At 37.6% G+C, this 21,488-nt stretch overlaps 1 protein-coding gene across 1 annotated transcript; it reads left to right on the top strand.

Moving 5' to 3' along the window:
* The first annotated feature begins 351 nt into the window (after positions 1-351).
* Positions 352-17,731, top strand: LOC141907130 (dixin-like). Its single transcript, XM_074796703.1, has 18 exons — positions 352-1,158; positions 7,009-7,144; positions 7,668-7,793; positions 8,122-8,261; positions 8,639-8,751; positions 9,933-10,165; positions 10,787-10,914; positions 11,508-11,582; positions 11,674-11,778; positions 12,381-12,485; positions 13,093-13,146; positions 13,407-13,448; positions 13,528-13,632; positions 14,224-14,331; positions 14,715-14,900; positions 15,333-15,535; positions 16,049-16,157; positions 16,940-17,731. The coding sequence occupies exons 1-18, from the start codon at positions 352-354 to the stop codon at positions 17,012-17,014; spliced, it is 2,850 nt and encodes a 949-aa protein (XP_074652804.1). The 3' UTR covers positions 17,015-17,731.
* Positions 17,732-21,488: the final 3,757 nt, after the last annotated feature.

Below are 21,488 nucleotides of genomic sequence, written 5' to 3' on the forward strand. Positions count from 1 at the left end.
TGTGTGTTTAATCTTATCTGTTAACATGTGCCACGTCGGGTCATTGGACCAATTGCACAGATAGTGTCGGGGGGGGGGGGGGGGTGACAATATCTGGTGGTGGTTATTGAGTGATCGGTGTCTTCGGTATTTGTCGAAACGTCGAATAAATCATTAACAAATGTTTCAGACTCTTAATCTATTTAATTGTCGGATTCTATCGAATCTGCTACAAGGAAGGACTCGGAGTGTTTCATTACTGGTTATTTAGCAAAATAATTTTATTCATCTCGGGTGGGGGGGGGGGGCTGATTTTCGAATTATGCGCCCAAAAAATTCCATATGCAATATCGGTGCCTTTTATCTTCGCAGATGGATGGCTACCCGATGAGTTGTTTGATGGATCTGTGCTTCATGCAACAACAAACTAGAAATATGTTTCATCAGTCGTATTCGAATCCGGATTTAGGGAACGAAAGCACGCTTACGCCACCTATATCGCTAGATGAACGACCCGGCGCAGACGGCTGGGATAGTGACGATTCCGATGTCACGAAGGTCAAACTGGAATCGAATACGCCGTCCTATACGCGAGCGGCGCGGGCTGTAGAGGCCTTCTTACAACTGTGGCCCCCAGCAGCGCCGACACCGGTCTCCAGATCGCATAGCGCTCACGCAATCCAGTCCCGTGACTGTCAGCCATTGCTACTGAATCCCAGACCACACAGTAGCGGTAACCTCAATCCACGGGCATCGGGCAGGTATACCGTCACAGGACCTGCTCAGCAAATTACAGAACAATTCTTATGTAAACAATCCAGCCTCCCGTGGCAGAATGGCAGCGCCGCTGCCGAAGATCTGGATCGTACCACCGAGCAGAGACGGAGCGCGTTCGTGCGGGTCCCAGCGCGTAGCCGGCGAAACGATAAACCCAGCAGCAGCGGCAACGCCACGCGCGGCCCAACCTCGGGCCCAGCCCAACGCAACAAGGGGAACCCGCTCACCACCTTCGAAGCCGGTCCTGGTAAACAGGGGCTTCCTAGGGTAATGATAACGGCGCCTGTCGCTGCTGGCGAGGATAGCGGTAAAACCGGCGCGGTGAAATCAGCACCGACAGTGAGAAAACCGTTCGTCACGCCGAGTGAAGACGCAAATATTAGTGAAGATTCAGAACATCAGGTATAATTCATTTTTATTTCTGCACCTTCCTCGACTCTTTATCACTGCTGCTTAGCTATAAGCAGTGGCACAAGGCCCTATTAACTTTTGCCCGTGCCTTGTGCCGGACCCGTGATTCAAGCATTAAATAATCTTATTTTTATGAGGCTGCAGTGAGTTTGCCGTGTACCTCATGTCAGCAATTCACAGAATAAATTATTACCTGCACAGCCTGAGATGTGCAGCCTTTGATGAATTCCATATATGAAATTCTCTCATTTTTTAAAGAATAGTTAATCGTCGGATTCCGGCCCGCTAACTTCCGTCATTTCAGTCATTTACAATTCAATAGTTTTTCGCTTTAAGATTTATCTTGCTAAACATGGCGTAACACTATCTAACGCTTTACATCCGCATTGCCGAGAATCCTCGCTCTTGAACGGATACTCGAGCACGCATAATACAACCGTTAGACACTAGGCGCCGTATTGAGCACTCTGACGCTAATACTTACTTGAACACAAACCTCTTGACGAAATATCAGCTTCATAGGTGGCGCTCCTAACGCGGAAGTAAATCTAGCTGTCAAAATTAATTTTTTCTCGCTTAAAAAATGTTTTCGCCGTAAAAACCCTCGTGGTTTGAGAGTTGGATTATAAAAAGTTCTTCGGAGGAGATACGTTTACAACTGTTTAAGTGTTCAGGCGTTTGGTCTGACCACCAAAAATATCAAAGATTCTATTTGAGAATAAAAAAAGAATCGATTTGAATCGTCGACTTCATCTCTGATCCACTCTTGACTGAGTCTCCGTGTGCGTGTTTGTCAGTTTGTGTGGATCCTACAGTCACACTGATCTCAATAATACTTTAAACTAATGGATGTGCAGGTAGGATTCGCTCTAATTAATTATTCATATCAATTTGAAATGAATTGGAAACTATTCGAGCTATCACAATGAATTCTGTTGATGATATATAGATTAGACTCTTTTAGGTTTTTGTATTTTGTTATTTTATTGATCATAAATCAATAATGCGTACCTTGTTAGATATTTTATTATTAGATGGATTTTGTTTATGGTCTGGATACATGTGATGTGCCAAGGCCCAAGGGCTAGTAATATTCGAACACGGGGTCCGAACTAAAAAGAAAGGGCATTTCTTGGATCAGCCACTCTGAAGGAGGCTACAAGTGGGTTCTAACATCAGGGTTCGATCTGTTTGAAAAATTCCATCAGAAAAGATGCATTTTCCGAGAGATTGAGTGTAAAATCTATAGAGAAACGTTCAACTTCAACGAGAAGGCCAAAGTACCCTAGAACCCCCTCTTAGATTCACCCGTAATTTAGACCTAACTTCTAAGATACACTCATGAGTTGAAACCCTTAGATTCGGATCAGTTTCCGGACACATTTTACCCTCATCAAAAAACCATAAGTTTTTTTTAACACCCTCAACCCGCTACGCGCCAGGTAGGGCATAATAAGCGGGTTTGATATCTCTTTTCCCAATGGGGGAGAGACCAGAGAAGAACCTTCGACCAAAAAACTCTGTCGCCACCAGGGTTTGAACCCATAAACCCTTGATTGACGAGACCAGTGACCGGCGGCTTAAACCAACTCGGCCACTGCGCCTCTCGAAACCATAAGTGTTAATGGTTTGAACGGTAGTAGGTCCACCCCCAACAATCACCCTTATTCACTCTCTAGTAATGTAGAAAAAATGCGCCCTAAAAAAGCATTCAAATTTTTATGGGTAAACAGGATATTTAAGAATTGTTAAGAATTTTTTAGATCCGGGGCTGACTACTCCTGAGCTAATAGGCTATAGTCGTTAGAATGTAGAATGCATTTTTGGTATTGATTGAAATAAAAACAGTTATTCCTGGTCTATTCATTACCTGTATACAATAGTCTCAATGTACAGCCAGGGCTCTGTATGAAATTCAAGACACTCTCTTGTTTATTCAACTATTCAACTATTATTATCAACTGATTTATAGTAATCTTCGTAAAATACCTTTGGAGATTGAAATATAAACAATAATAACTACAGCGGAATTGAGTTGTTTTGATTTGATAAATTAAGCAGATTTCACGGTCTGTCGATTACTAGTTTCACTAATATCACCGTATAAACAATCTCTCAATATTGTGTAGTTTTTGTTGGATTCTTTGCAACAAGTTTTATGATTGTGAAACGGTGATTTTTGTATTTATTGAAAACATAAAAGTCACCAGAATTATATGTTTCAAGTATCAACTGAACCTTTCAGCATCCAGTATCCTGAAAAGGTTTTACTATCAAATCATTTCTAATATCTTCCTTAATTCTCTCTATCAGAAATTGATTAAGGAGTTTATCTGTTTGTTTTGAGGAGCTGGTTAATGGGCTAGTATTCAAATTGGTCCTAGGGCCAGTTGGCGGTAAATATAGGCCCATTAGCTAAAATTACGCAAGCAAAAATTCCAATTCAGCAACCAGCATCACGTGAGGTTTTACTATCAAATCGATTTAATTCTCTCTATCAGAAATTGATTAGGGAGTTAATCCTGTGTGTGGAGCTGGTTTTTGGGCTGTGTTCAAATTGGTCCTGGGGCCAATTGCCGGTGAATGTTGGTTAAAATTCTTCAGCTAGAATTACTTGAGATATAAATTCCATTTCTTCAAAGTAAGCAAATATCCCTCATTGATTTATGAATTGAATGAAGGATCATTCATTTTCTACTGTTTTAGGATAGAAATATCGAGTATCCAGATTCATTACACATTTCTAGTTGATTATTGAAACCCCTGATGGCCTTCATTCTGTTATTATTAGACCCTGCGTCAGAGAGGATCAGTATGGAAACTCCAGTGATATGTCGCTGTGTTCTCGGGAGACGAGGCCATTTACATCTTGTAACATATTTCTATTTCTGTCAGTGATTCATCTGTCTGGTGATTATAATCAATAATACTTGTCGCTTAGTAACCATTCATTCATTCAGTCTTTATTTCGTTTTTGGTAAAATAAACAACATAGATATTCAAATGTTCAAATATTCATGTCTGGATTCATGTCTAGAACTACATTATTCATGTTTATTTTGCATATTTTTTTTAGAAAAAAATGATAGTGCATGACAAAATGTACAGGTTTTGAACATATTTCCCCAGTCAGAAGCACATGTAGCCGATACCTCCAGTCTGAGCTGCATTCAGACAATCGCTAGTTAGTCCACTCTAATTAGGCCCCTACCAGGAATGGACCAATTTGGAACAGACCAACTTAGTAAGATAAAATCCCACTATTTAAAGATTAAAGAATTTAAAAACCAGAATTTATTTATTAAATCTAAAATATATAAAAGACACGACGTTTCGATCTCACCCTAGAGATCATCGTCAGGTGTGAGATTAAGATTAAAAACGGGGGGGGGGGGGGGGGGTATATATACAGAGGTGGACAGGTTAATTGAGTAAATTGGTGAGTGAGTAAATAATTAGTGTTTGGCAAGGCATGAAGTAATATACTTAGAAAGAAGGGAATTATGTGGAGAAAAGGCATTATTAACTTAGTGCATTCACTGCTAGATGTAATTAATACTGTGATGGACTGGTAATTGAAGCATAATTTCTAGAAATGGTCCGTTGTAAAATTATGTAGAATGATCTGTCTTAACTTTGACCGTTTGGTCTGGTCTAAATTGGAATAGACCAAAAAAAGTTTTTTGAGTAAATTGATTCATTATTTTGATTGATTGATTTTTCCAGTGATTGAATATTTAAATCTCGTTCTGAATTGCGATGAAGACAAGTTTTAATCAGATAAATAGACGTAACAGTGAATTCTCCACTGGTTGGACGGTAATTTTAAGATTCCGCTATTCAGCCTGTATTGCTGCTGCTGCTGCCGCTGCCGCTGCTGATGCCACTACCTCTGCTGTTGCTGCTGCTGCTGCTGCTGCTGCTGCCGCTGCTGCTGCTGCTTGTGTTAAGATTAAAACCCACGAAAGATTGAAAAATGAAATTATTTAATCAATGATTAAAATCAAAATTTAAAAGACACAATATTTCAGGCTCCCTAGGGACCATCGTCAGAAGAGAGAATCCGAAATTTGATTTTAATTCTTGATAAATACGTTTTGGACAATAACCCGGTTCTCGTGTGTTTTCAAATCTAAATTTAATTTTTTTTCAAATTTTGCTTTTAAATTTGTACATATTGTAGGTTTCATGTGTATGGATAAATTTCATTATTTATGGGTTTTAATCTTATTATTTTCTCTACGCGTCTGAGTGTCCAGCGAGGCTTTGCTACAATTGCTTGTCTTTTTATGCAGTTTTTCATCACTTGCTTTTCATCGCTATCAAAGATAGATTTTATTGAATATAATGAATTCACATCGATAAGATGTGGATGATTTTTCACTCGCTGATCAGTGTGTGTTGGCATGTCAATTTATGGTTATATATTTACTGTGTTTTATATCAAAGATTTAGATGATCATAGACCCCATCCTGACTCTATGTAATAGATAGAAGATAATCCCTTTTTCTTGCGTAGCTTGAAGACAAATAAAGGTCTGTGAGATCAAGTCCTCCGTGGTTTAGATATGAGTCTTAAGTGTTCACAGCCTTGGACATGTAAAGATAATATGCCGTTGAAATTAAAGATATATATTTATTGTCGCTTTGCTCTTTTCACCGGAACTGAAATTACTAAATAAACACCTCTCAATTTTATGTAGGGTGCTTTGTAATTTAGTTTTAAGAATGCTTCCAGTTTTCTAGTGTAAACACTTAATGAATCAATTGACTGATTTGAATGCTGCTTGTCTCACTTATTCTCCACATTTCAAAAAAAGTTTTACGGCACTTGTCTTCAGTGTAGATGCATGCTTAAAAGTAGGGGTTCGGCAAGAAGTGATGAATTAATGATTACTAGCTTTAAGGCTTAGCTTTTTTCGCAAAGTTATTATATTTTTGGAAAATTTCACGGGAGTATTCTATCACACCGATGAATTCTTGAAGTCCAAAAATAGTCGAATGACTGTCCACAGATTTGCTAGACAAGTAAGATGGTCTTATTAACCTTGACTAAGCCGCTGGCCCTTTTGAGTTTTATATCTGGGCCACTGTCATAAATAGTATGTATGTATAAGCAAGCATAACGTATGCCTGATAAAAAACTAATAAAACTGTTATCTTAGTCATGTATTACATATAGCACTAACCTATGTATATTATGGTATACAGTTGTACCGGAACTTAGGCCCCTATGACGTGTCATTACTGAAACCTTGACCTTAATCTTCGAAAAAACATCAAAACTTATCAGACGCAAATTTAATCATAAAAACTCTGTTCAAGTCGTCTCATTACTCAAAAATGTTTAATCTGTAAAAAAAGGAAAAGATAGTTCTTTATAGGTTTAATAACTAGTTTATTTATGATGCGAGCTTTTGCTACTAATGCAGTAACTTCATGGGTTCTAGACTCATTTACCCGATGAAGCCATAACTATATTAGTAGCTAAAACTTGCACTCTAAGTACTATTTGATTCTACGTTTGACTAATTCCACACCAGGGCCTGGTTTCTTAGACTGAGTATCAAAGTTATCCGTATAGGTAAATCCTCAATCTGGGTAACAACCATTGAAGTAATAATGAGAAACCATGGATATAACTGACATATTTCAAAATATTCCTTTGAACCATTTTGCTTTCACATCTATGAAACCCAGTCTTGGTTAACACAGGTCCTCTACAAAAAACTGTTTTCAAAAATTTTGCCCGACATTTTAAACGTCCATCTTACAGGAATATTTCATTTGATTACTGATAAAAAAGTGTTGATGACATTTTTGTTTGATTATTTTTTACAGCAACAGTTACAAGCCTATGTAGCATGGACGAATTCACAGTTAAAACGATTGAGTTCGGGATCCTATCGAGTCGTCGATGATCTTAGACATGATTTACAAGATGGAGTTACGTTAGTTCAATTAGTAGAGGTACTATGTAAGTATCCTGATAACATTGCCGACAAAAATCAAATCATCTTAATGAATTGTTATTTAACCCTTTCAGTGCTGACTAATCAATACCCTAAAGTGCTGGAGATAATTTGAAAATTTTTAGAAATTCCACCCTAGTGTGTTGAATAACGGGAATACCACTATAGTGCGTCTACACCGCGGCGCGGTGTATCGTTAGTTACTAATATTTCACTATGTTTGACACGTGCTGCCATTTTTCAAGAGAGATAATTACTAATGACTTATTACATCAATACACCGCAGTGTGGTGTACTAGCAAAATCCATCACTGATTTATACACTGCACTGCGGTGTAAACGCACTGTAAACTAACTTTAAGGAGCAAAACCCATGGTTGATGATTTAACAGTTTATTCTGACAATTTCTTTGACTAGAAAAAATTTTGAAACTATCAGCGTAAACTGTTGAACCATCAACTGTCGGTTTTGCTCGTAAGGTATGAAGTTATTTATGTAATGTTGCTGTATGTTGTTTGTATTTGAAGCTGGTGAACAGTTAGAAGGTGTTTGTAGAACTCCACACGCCCTCACTCAGATGAAACAGAATGTGGAAAAAGTGTTAGAATTTATGTCTAATAATCAAATTAGAATGCATCATACAACAGCGAAAGGTTTGTGTTAAAACTACAAAGTTCCATGGTTCCCTGAGTTTGACTCAGAATCGTTTTCAATGCTTTCACGCTTGAGTTATATCTTAATCAACGAATCCTGGATCCACATCCACAGTGATGACATTTAAAAAATTTTTTTTCCTAGATTCTAAAAACTCTGACCAAATTTCTTCAATTTAGCTACGGTTATCAAAACGTTTTGAATTTCAAGAAATTTATTTTTTCGGATTTTATGAATTTTCAAATATTTCACTCATTTTCCTATTTGTTTAAATGAGAAAATTTTGTAAAAAAGTAAATATTGTGTTTTTTCTGACTATTATTGTAGATATCGTTGAGGGCAATCTGAAATCGATAATGAGATTAATTCTAGCTTTAGCCGTTCATTATAAACCGAGCAGCGTAAAACTATCAGCGCAAAAACAGATGCAACGAGCTGGAGCTAAACAATCAACAGGGACTACTCAGGTTAGTCATACTAGTGCTTAACTATTAACAATGACTTCTCAGGTTAGTCATATTACTACTTAACTATTAACAATGACTTCTCAGGTTAGTCATACTACAACAGGGACTACTCCACAAATGCAAACATTCTAGGGGCTGATTAAGGGAAAAAGTAGTCCCTGTAGGCAGGTATGATATCTGAGAGGATGAGGTCAAATTTGCAGGTTTTAATGATCTCTGTCTTGATGATAAGGACATTTCAGTGGGAAAGGAAGGGACCAGATGCTGTTAACAACCCCTTTGTCTCCCCGGCCATTCTCCTCATGAACATCAATAGAATTTTACTAAACATTTTGAATGAAGATGAAAGAACAAAAAATTGTTTTTTTTTATTTCAGGGTTTACAGAACGCTGCAGTAGCAATAGCTGAAGCCAAACGTGAAGCGGTTACTAGTAATATTCATAAACTACATAAACCAGTAGAATATCAACAACATGTTGTTTCTAATAGGTACGTTTACAACTAACAAACTACACGCGTGCTCGTCTCGGAGCTTAGATATGTATCCAAATTGAGAGTGATATCAGAATTCAGATTTCAACTTGGGAGCGATATCAGAATTCAGATTTCAACTTGAGAGTGATATCAGAATTCAGATTTCAACTTGAGAGTGATATCAGAATTCAGATTTCAACTTGAGAGGGATATCAGAATTCAGATTTCAACTTGAGAGTGATATCAGAATTCAGATTTCAACTTGAGAGTGATATCAGAATTCAGATTTCAACTTGAGAGCGATATCAGAATTCAGATTTCAACTTGAGAGCGATATCAGAATTCAGATTTCAACTTGAGAGTGATATCAGAATTCAGATTTCAACTTGAGAGCGATATCAGAATTCAGATTTCAACTTGAGAGCGATATCAGAATTCAGATTTCAACTTGAGAGCGATATCAGAATTCAGATTTCAACTTGAGAGCGATATCAGAATTCAGATTTCAACTTGAGAGCGATATCAGAATTCAGATTTCAACTTGAGAGTGATATCAGAATTCAGATTTCAACTTGAGAGTGATATCAGAATTCAGATTTCAACTTGAGAGCGATATCAGAATTCAGATTTCAACTTGAGAGCGATATCAGAATTCAGATTTCAACTTGAGAGTGATATCAGAATTCAGATTTCAACTTGAGAGTGATATCAGAATTCAGATTTCAACTTGAGAGTGATATCAGAATTCAGATTTCAACTTGAGAGTGATATCAGAATTCAGATTTCAACTTGAGAGTGATATCAGAATTCAGATTTCAACTTGGGAGCGATATCAGAATTCAGATTTCAACTTGAAAGTGATGATATCAGAGTTACGATTTTTCAAAACGATTACTTGTTAAACAATGTTTGAACTGTTAGTTTCCATTGACAAAATTCAATTGAAGAAAAACCCACCATCACGAAATAAAACTGAGGGAGAAAAATCAAAGCTGTTTTGAAAATATCTCAAAGAATTGAATTTGATTCATCGAATCATTAAACTCTTTGAAAAGTTTTTAAAGGTTTTTCTCTTCAAGAGAAATCTCATGCTGTACAAGCAGACATGTTACATGCACATGTGTGAAAACTACATGTACATGTTGGTTGAAGAAATCACCTATAAATATGAATAGAATTATCTTCATAATTTTCAGGCCACAAGACAGAGAACATCGATTCAGTTATTTCAAACCACCACCGATCACTACAGCGGTCGTAAATAACACCAGGTTCGAAGAGTCATCAGATCACGCCAGTAGTTGTAATAGTCCGTTGGGAAGTATCTCAGTTAGTCCGACATCCAGTATTAGAGTATCTAGTCCAACGAGTAGCGAAGACATACAAACAACTAGTAAATCATCGTCATCACAACCTAAACAACAACGAGGTAGAAATTATCTTAAACATTACATTTCAACTCAACCTCCCCTCCCTTTCTGTTCCCCCCTCCATTACTCTCCCTCCCTCCCTCTCCCCTCCCTATTTATTCCCTCGCCCCCTCCCTCCCTCCCTTTCTGTTCCCCTCCCTCCCATCCTCTCCGGCCCTCTACCCTTCCACCATGTACACAATCTAAAGTAGGCAATTTTTTTCCCTCTCCCTCCCTCTCTCTGTACCCCTTCCCCCTCCCCTCCCTTCCTCTCCGGCGCTCTCCCATGTGTGCATACCTATCAATGCCCCTGTAGTACAATCCCTCTCCTTTATCCCCTCTTTCCCTCTATATTCTCTCTCCTCTCTCCTCTCTTCTCATTTCCTCTCTCTCTCTCTCTCTGATATGGAATAAGAGAGAGTTAGTTCACTCTTACTGTGATTGTTTTTAACACTTGGTAAATCTCTGTCAGATCAATGAAAGTATGAATGAATTTAGTTTATAGCGAGATTCACTGTAGTTCACACGTGGACTGTATCGCTCATATCACCACAGTTCAATAGTTCGCCATTTTGATTTCCCAGATTGATGATCGTTTTGTGAAATGGTTTGTGGATTTTTCTGTTCGTTGTGTTTTGTAGCCGATAATTCTCCAGACGTCGACGAATCGGAATCAATTGAAATTTACAATCAACTTCTCTCGCAACACAACGACATCGAAATCGATATCTCGGATACTAAACAAACTCTCATCTCATTACAACAACTTGTAAGTATTACACATCACAAGGGTTAGTTGCACTGTAAAGGCTTAAATTTAGGGCCAGTCTAAACACTTTTTGGTTCTATAGCCAATCTAACAACTTAAGACCAGTCTAAACTCATTTTAGTTCTATAACCAATCTAACAACTTGAAACCCGTCTAAGCTCGTTTTGGTTCTATAACCAATCTAACAACTTAAGACCAGTCTAAGCTCATTTTGGTTCTGTAACCAATCTAACAACTTAAGACCAGTCTAAGCTCATTTTGGTTCTATAACCAATCTAACAACTTGAAACCAGTCTAAGCTCATTTTGGTTCTATGACCTATCTAACAACTTAAGACCAGTCTTACGATTTAAAACCACATTTGGATTTAGGTCATAATTGGCTCCTGAATCCATGAGTCTATGATTCAGGACCCAGTTCCATAGTTCTGGACCACATTGTGAAATTAGGTCGAGTTCTATAGTTCAAGTTGGTTTAGATTTTGTCTTTGGTCTCAAGATACAGCAATCACTGAAACTTAATTCATAACAGACCGTCCTCGCTTACCAGGGCTCGTTTTCTGAGCTGATCAGTTGTATTATGTTGTATTGTAGTTGTTGCACGATCAGCCACCAGATGGCGCGGAGGAAGCTCCGATATTCGAAGGATCGTCTGCCGAGGAACAAATCGTACGTGATTATAAAATCCGTCTGCCGTCGTCTGTCAACAACAATGTAAACCGTTATTTTTAAAATGTCATTCATTATATTGATTTTAAAGGTTATATTCAAGAGTAAATTACAATTAACGGAACAACAATTACACGAGTGTCACAACGAATTATCAAAAGTAAGGAGCGAATGTATGCAACTACAAGGTACTAAAGTAAGTAGCCCATATTGCACTAACATTATTAGTCATTTCTAGTCACTTTGATTCGGGACCCAGTTTAGTTTGAAATGTACATTTGTGCCATATTTTATTAGTTATGATTGGTGCTATAGTGACAAATTTAATTCATTTCCAGAGCCAACAATTCATTCAAAACCAACTGTTCCTGATTTTCAGTATTTGTGACTATTTTAAACGAGAAATACTGATTTAATTTGTTCGATACATTTGCAGAAATATGAAAGGGTCTTCCTGTTGATTACTGATTAATTTGCACAGAAGTATGAAAGATGTTACTGTGGTTCTTACTGTTGATTACTGATTAATTTGAACAGAAATATGAAACATGTTACTGAGGGTCTTTCTGTTGATTACTGATTGATTTGAACATTTTCTCTCATATTATCAATGAAATGTTACGGAAAAAAATTCAATTTGTTACTGATAGCAGTTTTCAGAGGTTGGCAGCCAATGTTTTGAATCTATAGAGTATAATTTCAACTCTCCTAGAGCCGTATTTATACAAAGGATTGTGGATGTGAACTGAGGTCGACTGTTGGCATCATAACTTATAATATCTTGTTTTGATTTTTTAGACCGGTCTCCAGCAACGTCTAACCGAACAAGAAAATGCATTTTTACAAATGAAAGCTGAATTTCTGCATAAAGAGATCACGCATCAGAACATAGACAGTGAGAAGGTAAATGAAATAACCCTAAATTGGGGTCAGGGTTGGGGGGGATTGGGGTCAGGGTGGGGGGGATTGGGGTCAGGGTGGGGGGATTGGGGTTAGGGTGGGGGGGATTGGGGTTAGGGTGGGGGGGGGATTGGGGTCAGGGTTGGAGGGGGGGATACCGAGCAGTGAGCATCACAGGTTCTAAAACAGGCTTCCTAAAGATCAGGGAAAATCTGGAAATTCTGACTCTTCTTAGAAATCATGGAAAATTCAGTAACCTCTTGATAAGAAACAGCCCTCACTGAGGATATCTTATAATTTAATCAGAGAATTTGACTGTTTTGGTGTCTTGTTGTTCTTGCTGGTGACGAGTGACACAAGGAACCTCTTGATAAGAAACACTGAGGATCTTGTAATTCAATTAGGGAGTTTATGGTCAAGGGTCCTGGACCCAGTTCCACAGTTGTGAGTTTAGAGTTAACTCTGAGTTAAAATTAGTTCATTTTCAATGAGTTAACTCAGGTTCAAATCTTAACTCTGAACTGTGGAACCGGACCCCGGAAATAGAGAAATATCAAGGTGTGTTTACAAGTGCTCAAGTTTATTTTTTGTCTGCTCTTTTGTTTTTTAGAGTGAATTTCAGAAACGTTTGAATGAAAAAGACAATCAACTTAAAGATCTAAGAGTAAGTATTCAACTGCACTCTCTAGATCCTCAATGTTAGTTACAAAAAATAAATCTGAAAATATTCAATTTCCTGCAGAAGTTGATCATATTTTAATTCCTTAAAAGCGTTTCACATTGTCAAAATATCAAAGTTCTCCTACATAATTTAGAAAATAATTTAGAAATTATCTATCAATCAATTAGAATATTTGAGCTGCCTCTTAAGAAGATATTTAAGGGTGATTATAATTTTCACAATATTTTTGATCGATTTTTCAGAAAGAATCGACGCATAAAGATCGCACAATAAAACAACTGAAGGTTTGTTAGTTTTAAACGCGGATTTCTCACACTGAATTCTCCATTATTTCTGTTACTGACGCGTGATATTTATTTCTAGGAGGAATTAGAACATCAAAGAGAAGAACGAGATGCGTCGGTGCAAGCGCTCAGAACTCATATACAAACACTCAGTGAAAAACTACAGAAAGTTGGTGAAACTGAGGTAGAGTAGGAGTTAACTTTTCTGAGATCAGTTGCTCAAAAATATGATCTGCATGAGTTATGTAGTAACAAACCCTTGTTTCAGTTCCACAGTTCTGAACCCTGGATTCAGTTCCACAGTTCTGAACCCTGGATTCAGTTCCACAGTTCTGAACCCTGGATTCAGTTCCACAGTTCTGAACCCTGGATTCAGTTCCACAGTTCTGAACCCTGGATTCAGTTCCACAGTTCTGAACCCTTGTTTCAGTTCCACAGTTCTAAATCCTGGATTCAGTTCCACAGTTCTAAATCCTGGATTCAGTTCCACAGTTCTGAACCCTGGATTCAGTTTCACAGTTCTAAATCCTGGATTCAGTTCCACAGTTCTGAACCCTGGATTCAGTTCCACAGTTCTGAACCCTGGATTCAGTTTCACAGTTCTGAACCCTGGATTCAGTTTCACAGTTCTGAACCCTGGATTCAGTTCTGCCATTCTGACCTAATTCAACTCCAGTGATAAACTTAGCTGAAAGAACTGATGAACTGAGTCCTGTTGTTAATATAGGAGATTAGATTCTCTGATATTCTAATTTTTGCTGTGTTCAAATTGAAGGCTGCCCTATCGGCTCGCGTGGCGTCTCAGGATCGTAAAATGGCTCGATTAGAAGGCAAAATGAAACAAGAAACTCAGTCTAATTATCAGGGAACGTCTCCAAATAATGTAAGTACAGTGAGAGGACCATCCCCTAATGAAACATCTTGCAGTAGATCCAGTTAAATCCTAATTTATTAGGATTTTTATTTACGGTTAATTTGTTTAAAATGTAACCATTAATGAAAACATTCTGAGTCCATGCTGCGATGATAATATCATAATGTTTCCTTGAGCTAGTGTAGTTTATTTCTACGTGACTATATCCAAATATTCATCTTCAGGAATATTTGATAGCAGTTTGGAGCTGACTATTGGGATATAGTTGAAACGTTGAGTACTAGCTTAAGTAACCATTTTGTATTAAGCTTGTTTGACCGAATCACTATTTGTTTGACTGTATCGCAATAAGACATGAAAGTAGAAACATTGAGTTGTATTTATTATGATAGAACTGTATTCAGGATTTCACCGCTGGTCGAACGGAACAAATAGAAGTTTTACAAGATTCAATCCGTCAACTGCGTTATAATCTACCGCACGATGAACGCAACCAGGTGGCGCTAGATACTCTAGAACATACTCTATCTAATATACTGACTAGATACAGCCATATACAGTCTACACAATCTAAACAAGTAAGTTTTAGAAATACCCTCCCAGTAATTCAGGATCCAGTTCTACAGTTCCACTGTTCAGGGTCCAGTTCCACAGTTCTGGATCCAGTTCCACAGTTCTGAACCAAGTTCCACAGTTCTGGATCCAGTTCCACAGTTCTGAACCCAGTTCCACAGTTCTGAATCCAGTTCCACAGTTCAAGGACTCAGTTCCACAGTTCTGAACACAGTTCCACAGTTCTGGATCCAGTTCCACAGTTCTAAACCCAGTTCCACAGTTCTGAACCCAGTTCCACAGTTCTGAACTCAGTTCCACAGTTCTGGCTCTAGTTCGAAAGCTTTGAATTGTTAATAGTTTTAATATAAGGTAAAACGACTGTTTAACTGGGTTCTGAGTTTCGTCTATATAACTTTCAGTTCAAATAACATTATTGTTACATTATTGATTTTTAGAATAACAGTGGTGACGCCCTCTATAGTAGTAGTAGTGTACTAGATGGAAGGTCGTCGTCTGCAGCTGCGTCTGTGATGTCATCGATGATGTTCGATTACGATCGTTTAGATAATGGGAATAACACGTTAGATCACAATTCCACTAAAATACTCTATTTCTCTGATCACACTGTTACACCATTCATGTGTACAATACCTAAACGGTAAGACTAATCCCACTCTCCACTCCGTATTCTCCACTCCCCCACTCCCCCTCCCTACTCCCCCCCTCGCTGCTGGCAATGTATCCCACCCTGAATTAGCCATTCATGTGTACTGTACCTAAACATTAAGATTGATCCCACTCTCCACTCCTCACTCTCCACTCCATACTCTCCACTCTCCCCTCTCACTGCTGGCAATGTATCCCACCCTGAATTAGCCAATACTCCACTCTGGCAGATCTGGGGGCAAAGCCTTCATCCAGTTGAGCGGTCTTCCGCAAAGTGCTGATGAAAAACTAACCTACTAAATGATTGAAATATTTTATATTTCCAATGTAATTCTCTGACCAGAAATTCCACAGGTATTACATGAAAACGCATCTCAATTTGGTGCCCGCTCGGATCAGTTGCACTTCTCGAAATCAACCTACGGGCCCTCACTTAAAATACGGGTACTATGTCTATCCCCAGGCTCCTATACCTGAATTATGTATTTTGATGTATCTTTTACAGATTAGGTTTGGTAACATTGAAAGATTTCAAACAAATCTACGACAGACAAGGAAATTTTAGATATCATTTCAAATCGTTGGATCCAGAATTTGGAACCGTTAAAGAAGAGGTAATTAATTAACATAAATTAACATAAATTATAGACCATCCAATTATTCAATCCTTGAATAAAGAAGAGGTAATTAATTAACATAAATTATAGACCATCCAATTATTCAATCATTGAATAAAAAAGAGGTAATTAATTAACATAAATTATAGACCATCCAATTACTCAATCATTAAATAAAGAAGAGGTAATTAATTAACATAAATTATAGACCATCCAATTACTCAATCATTAAATAAAGAAGAGGTAATTAATTAACATAAATTATAGACCATCCAATTACTCAATCATTAAATAAAGAAGAGGTAATTAATTAACATAAATTATAGACCATCCAATTACTCAATCATTAAATAAAGAAGAGGTAATTAATTAACATAAATTATAGACCATCCAATTACTCAATCATTAAATAAAGAAGAGGTAATTAATTAACATAAATTATAGACCATCCAATTATTCAATCATTAAATAAAGAAGAGGTAATTAATTAACATAAATTATAGACCATCCAATTATTCAATCATTAAATAAAGAAGAGGTAATTAATTAACATAAATTATAGACCATCCAATTATTCAATCATTGAATAAAAAAGAGGTAATTAATTAACATAAATTATAGACCATCCAATTACTCAATCATTAAATAAAGAAGAGGTAATTAATTAACATAAATTATAGACCATCCAATTATTCAATCATTAAATTAACATAAATTATAAACATCCGATTACTCTCACATTAGTTCAGGATTTAGAAGTTATTGATATATTTTTATAGATCAGCAATGATGATGATATTTTGCCCGGTTGGGAAGGTAAAATCGTCGCGTGGATTGAAGAGGATCACGGTTAGCCGACGGTGACCTGTAACTGATGACATTGTTGTGATATGTTTAAACCGATGCTGTGTTATGCAGCTAGTTCGCTTTGCTCTGAATTCATTCCTATTCAAGAAACTGCGTTAACGCGATGAGTTTGAGAGTTGAGTTTGAGAGAGTTCATGTCAGCTCTACTAGTAGTTAACATGACTGATAGAGATACTGATATTAATCTCAGTATTACAAAGTTATTGATCAAAAGCCACAGTTCATGATAAACAGTTTATTTTGATAGTTTCTTTCCTTTTCTTTGATGATGAAGTTTTACACTCAAAACTATCAGAATAAACTGTTAAATCATCAACTGTAGATTTTGCTCGATCTACTAAGAAGAGTTTGCGAGTTTTCTAACGAGATTTTCGTCAGTTCTCTAGGAGTTTAAGACGAGTTTTCTTGGATGTCTGATGTGCCAAATATAATGTACTTACAGTCTACATGCAAAAAACATAAACATAATATTGCAAGGCGTTGTTGCGCAATGCTTGTGGATTTATTGATCGATGTTATATCGAATTGATTAAACGTAAAATCCTTCCTCGTTCTAAATAATTCATTCCAATGTAAATAATATTCACTGAATATCAATATGTCTCGATGTTTTTGTTTTGAACTGTTATTGATCGCTGTATGATTCTATAATTGAGATTTTAACTTAAAAAATTCTTGTTCGCTAGGTGTAAATATGTGGAGAATGTGTGGGGGTGAGAGAGGGGGAGGAGGGGGTGACAGAGGGGAAGGAGGGGGCTTTGAGATTGAGGGAGGGATGAAAGGGGGCTTTTTAAATCAATTTATTTTTTTAGTTTATTCATGAATGCCTTGATTGTATGAATTTAGTTTTACCGGTTTAAAATATCATCAATCTGTTCAGAGTTTGGGTTTAAGTAAAATGCGCATGTCTTTTTATTGTTTCAACTTGAAAATTATTTTTATCATATATAAATATGATGATTGTATTGAGGCTGTATTTGCAAAAAGATTTTTGTTTTCGAATAAATGTTTAATACAATGTATTTAACAGTGTGGTTGTTCCTTTTTGTTACCGCTAGGGGGATCTGACCTTGTATAGCTGCTGCCCCCTACTGGCATCTATAGAAACAAGAATGACTTGTATATCCGGCTGCTGATCCGGGTAGCGATGGCGAGTACTGCTTAGATATGAATATATTTATTGTAACTATTGCCATGCACCGCAGCCATGGATCACTTGAGGGCGCAGTCTTGGGGGGGGGGGGTCCACCGCCGCCCCCAGAGAGATGTTTGAATATAATACACATTACATGAATGTGTTTTCATTCCATGGCCCAGCGACAACAGAAATACTCTAAACCAATCCCCCATTCGACAAAAAGATGATCGGATTCCTTGGTCACTTTAAATCACCGGTGTAGACTCGTCAGCATGTTGCGCGTTCTCAACACGTGCAGTGCATCAGCGAAACTGTCATCATTGGAAAGATTAATATGGGAGATGCGTAAAATAATTCTAACATATAGCCACACACTGACGTGGAGAACAACTAATAAGTTTAAAACCCACTACACGACGATGATCTCGAGTGAGAGTTCGACGTTGTGTACGTACTTTGATTTTAATTCTTAATGATTAAAATTCGCCTTCAATCTCTTAAATTCTGAATATAGTCGGTTTTAAACTTATAATTTGAACAAATATAATTGGACATCGATACAACGACACGTGTTGGAACATGACACTGAAAGTTGTTGCACAAAATCACGGTAATGACACTCTGGGAAGCTCGTTTTAGAATCTAGAACATTTTAATGATGGATCAGATGTCGCTTGTCACAAATAATTGGTGGTTGAAAAATGTTGAATTCTAGAATTGCTGGAGGAAAGCAAATGATACAAATCATAAACGTTAGTTTAATCTCTCCACACTGAGTAGGGAAGGAATTCCGTTCGTTGCATTTTGGTGAAGATTGCATCGTGATGTTGTAGTCCGGTAGAATGGAACAGCGACTGAGAGCGTGGTTTATAGCGTCGCTGATCGTCTGTCAAGTTCGCATCGCACACGCTGATCGCGCGGACTCAACCGAGGAATCGTCTGTGATGGTTACTTCGTCTTGTAACAATACTTGGTACCCGGTCGATTCTAAGTCCGGTTACATCGTTTCACCGAATTATCCGTTGTTAACGCGCGGTGTTGACTGTGGTTGGTTCATCAACTGCTCTTTACCGGGAACTTTTCACGTCCAAGTTTACTTCAATATTGAGCCGTCAATATTCTGTAGTGATAACTACCTTCTCGTCGGTGAGTCCGATAACAGATTCTGCGGCGATGGAAAACATGAAATCAGTCGCAAAGATTCGATCTCGTTGATGTTTAGGACTAAGGTCGATGGTGCGCGGGATAGTCGAGTTTATATCATATATCGCCATGAACGAAGCCGATTGAAAATTAGTCACAAATGCAGCAATTATTATGTCCAATTGACTAAATTGCCAACATCGTGGGGATACAAATACAACATAGGCCTGCTAAGGAATTGCCGGCTGTTCTTGGAATGGGTCGGGATGCCAGATGATTTTGGTTTTAATTTGACTTTCACGGAAGTAGATTTCAGGGAACGCTCAATTTCGGTGACGGCAGCTAAAATCTACGACGGATGGAACAGCAGCAGTGAACCTATAGGTCTTATACGAGAACAAACCGGACATCCACCTTCATCATTCTATACTAAAACGAATAAAGCCATTTTATCTTCGACAAATCCTCAACAGTATCTTCGATCAGTGCTGTTAATTCAGATGTATAAAATATCAGATTGGAACGTCTCTAATCCGTTAATTCAAATCTCTAATAATCAGTCTGGAGTGCTCATTCCTGATGACAACAGTTTACACGTAATAACTCGATCAAAACACTTACACTGCTGGTCTATCACAGTGCAAGTGTTACAGTACGTCGTCTTCAACTGGACACGTGATCTCAGCACATCCGGTGATGTCATTGGTATATATAAACTAGAAGGGTTACGCGTTGTAGGAACTGATATTTTACTCGGTTACAACCACCTGGAATCACTGAGTGTCAAATCTGAAGGCTTTCTCGTCGTACTGTGCGTTCTTTTAAGAGATGAAGTTATTATGTCGATCGTAGAAATATTTTACAAAGTAAATTCGCTATCGATAGATGATTTGGATGTTTCCAAATCGACGGTAAGTATTTCATAAGTTATCAAAAGATTTCAGATAGTTATTTCCATGAATTAAATTGCGTTAAAAGAATTGACTTCTATGATCAAAATGAAAATAGAATTTCTAATATAGGTAGCTATAACGTAGGTTATAAATGTTGAATTTCTAAAAGCTATGCTCCAATTCAAACTGTTGTTGATATTCATACTTACAAATAAATACAACGAGACAAGTAGTACTTTATAAGTGTAACTAGTTTAGCACGAACTTGCGCTACTATAGCTTCATCAGGCGAATGAGTGAATGAGATGTGACGTGTTTGACAGAGAGTGAGCACAAACCTGAACACAGACACTATAGTAGCAGCTTCATCGGGAAAATGAGTCGAGTTCATGTAGAAACAATGCAGTATTTCAAAGGGCATTCCGTCCTGTGTTTCTCCAATGAATTTACTCATTCGCCTGATCAAGCTACCCTATATTAGTAACGAAAGCTCGTGCGTCTAATAAACTAGTCACACCTATAAATTACTATCCATCTCGTTGTTTCTATTCTACACCCGGTTAACACCAGGCTACTTTAAGAATGTATTTCAATATGAATGTTTATAATGTGATAATTGACGATGGAATTATTACAGATCCAGATCCCCAATGAATGCAGGTACTCATACGCACTATTGCCGTTGCTGAATAGAAAAACGTTCACGTATCGGGTGACTACACATCGGTTGAAATGGCGAGTGGATATCACCGAAAAACAATTCGAACTTACCGTCTTATCAGGAAACTGTGAGCGAGCTGGATTTTACATATACGACGGTGGTAATTTCACAGCTAGACGTTACGGTCCGTATTGTCCAGGTTTGAACAGATACGACCGCAACATCGTCAGTCTGATTACATCAGGTGGACCGGTTACTGTGTTAGCATACGCTTATAACTGGGACGGTCAGTTAACAATCCATAAGAAACTTTCGCAATGTATCATGTTTCAACCTACTGACTGTGACGGGTATGTTTTGAAGGAGGGAGAAAGTCAGATCAATATGACGTCACACTGTGTCGTGATAACACCTGAAAACCGGCGCCTTCCTTTGAGAAAAATTTATATATTATCAGAACACGAATATCAAATTGCCGAATGTCTCCCGGAACATGTAACCTATTTATCGTGCAATATGGATATCAGAGCGAGCCTTATCAAAGGTGATACAATCAAGAGAAATTTAGTATTAAACGAGGTTACATTAAAAAGTTCTTATTCATTTTTGGGTAATCCCCTAATACT

The sequence above is a fragment of the Tubulanus polymorphus genome, chromosome 6 (assembly GCF_964204645.1).
Source record: "Tubulanus polymorphus chromosome 6, tnTubPoly1.2, whole genome shotgun sequence".
Lineage (NCBI taxonomy): Eukaryota > Metazoa > Nemertea > Palaeonemertea > Tubulaniformes > Tubulanidae > Tubulanus > Tubulanus polymorphus.

Bases quoted from the DNA above. Each gene is read 5' to 3' on its own strand.
- LOC141907130 (XM_074796703.1), top strand. From the start codon at position 352: ATGGATGGCTACCCGATGAGTTGTTTGATGGATCTGTGCTTCATGCAA. The intron at 13,449-13,527 runs GTTTGTTAGTTT...ATTTATTTCTAG, and splicing joins GCACAATAAAACAACTGAAG to GAGGAATTAGAACATCAAAG. The intron at 15,536-16,048 runs GTAAGACTAATC...TATCTTTTACAG, and splicing joins ATGTGTACAATACCTAAACG to ATTAGGTTTGGTAACATTGA.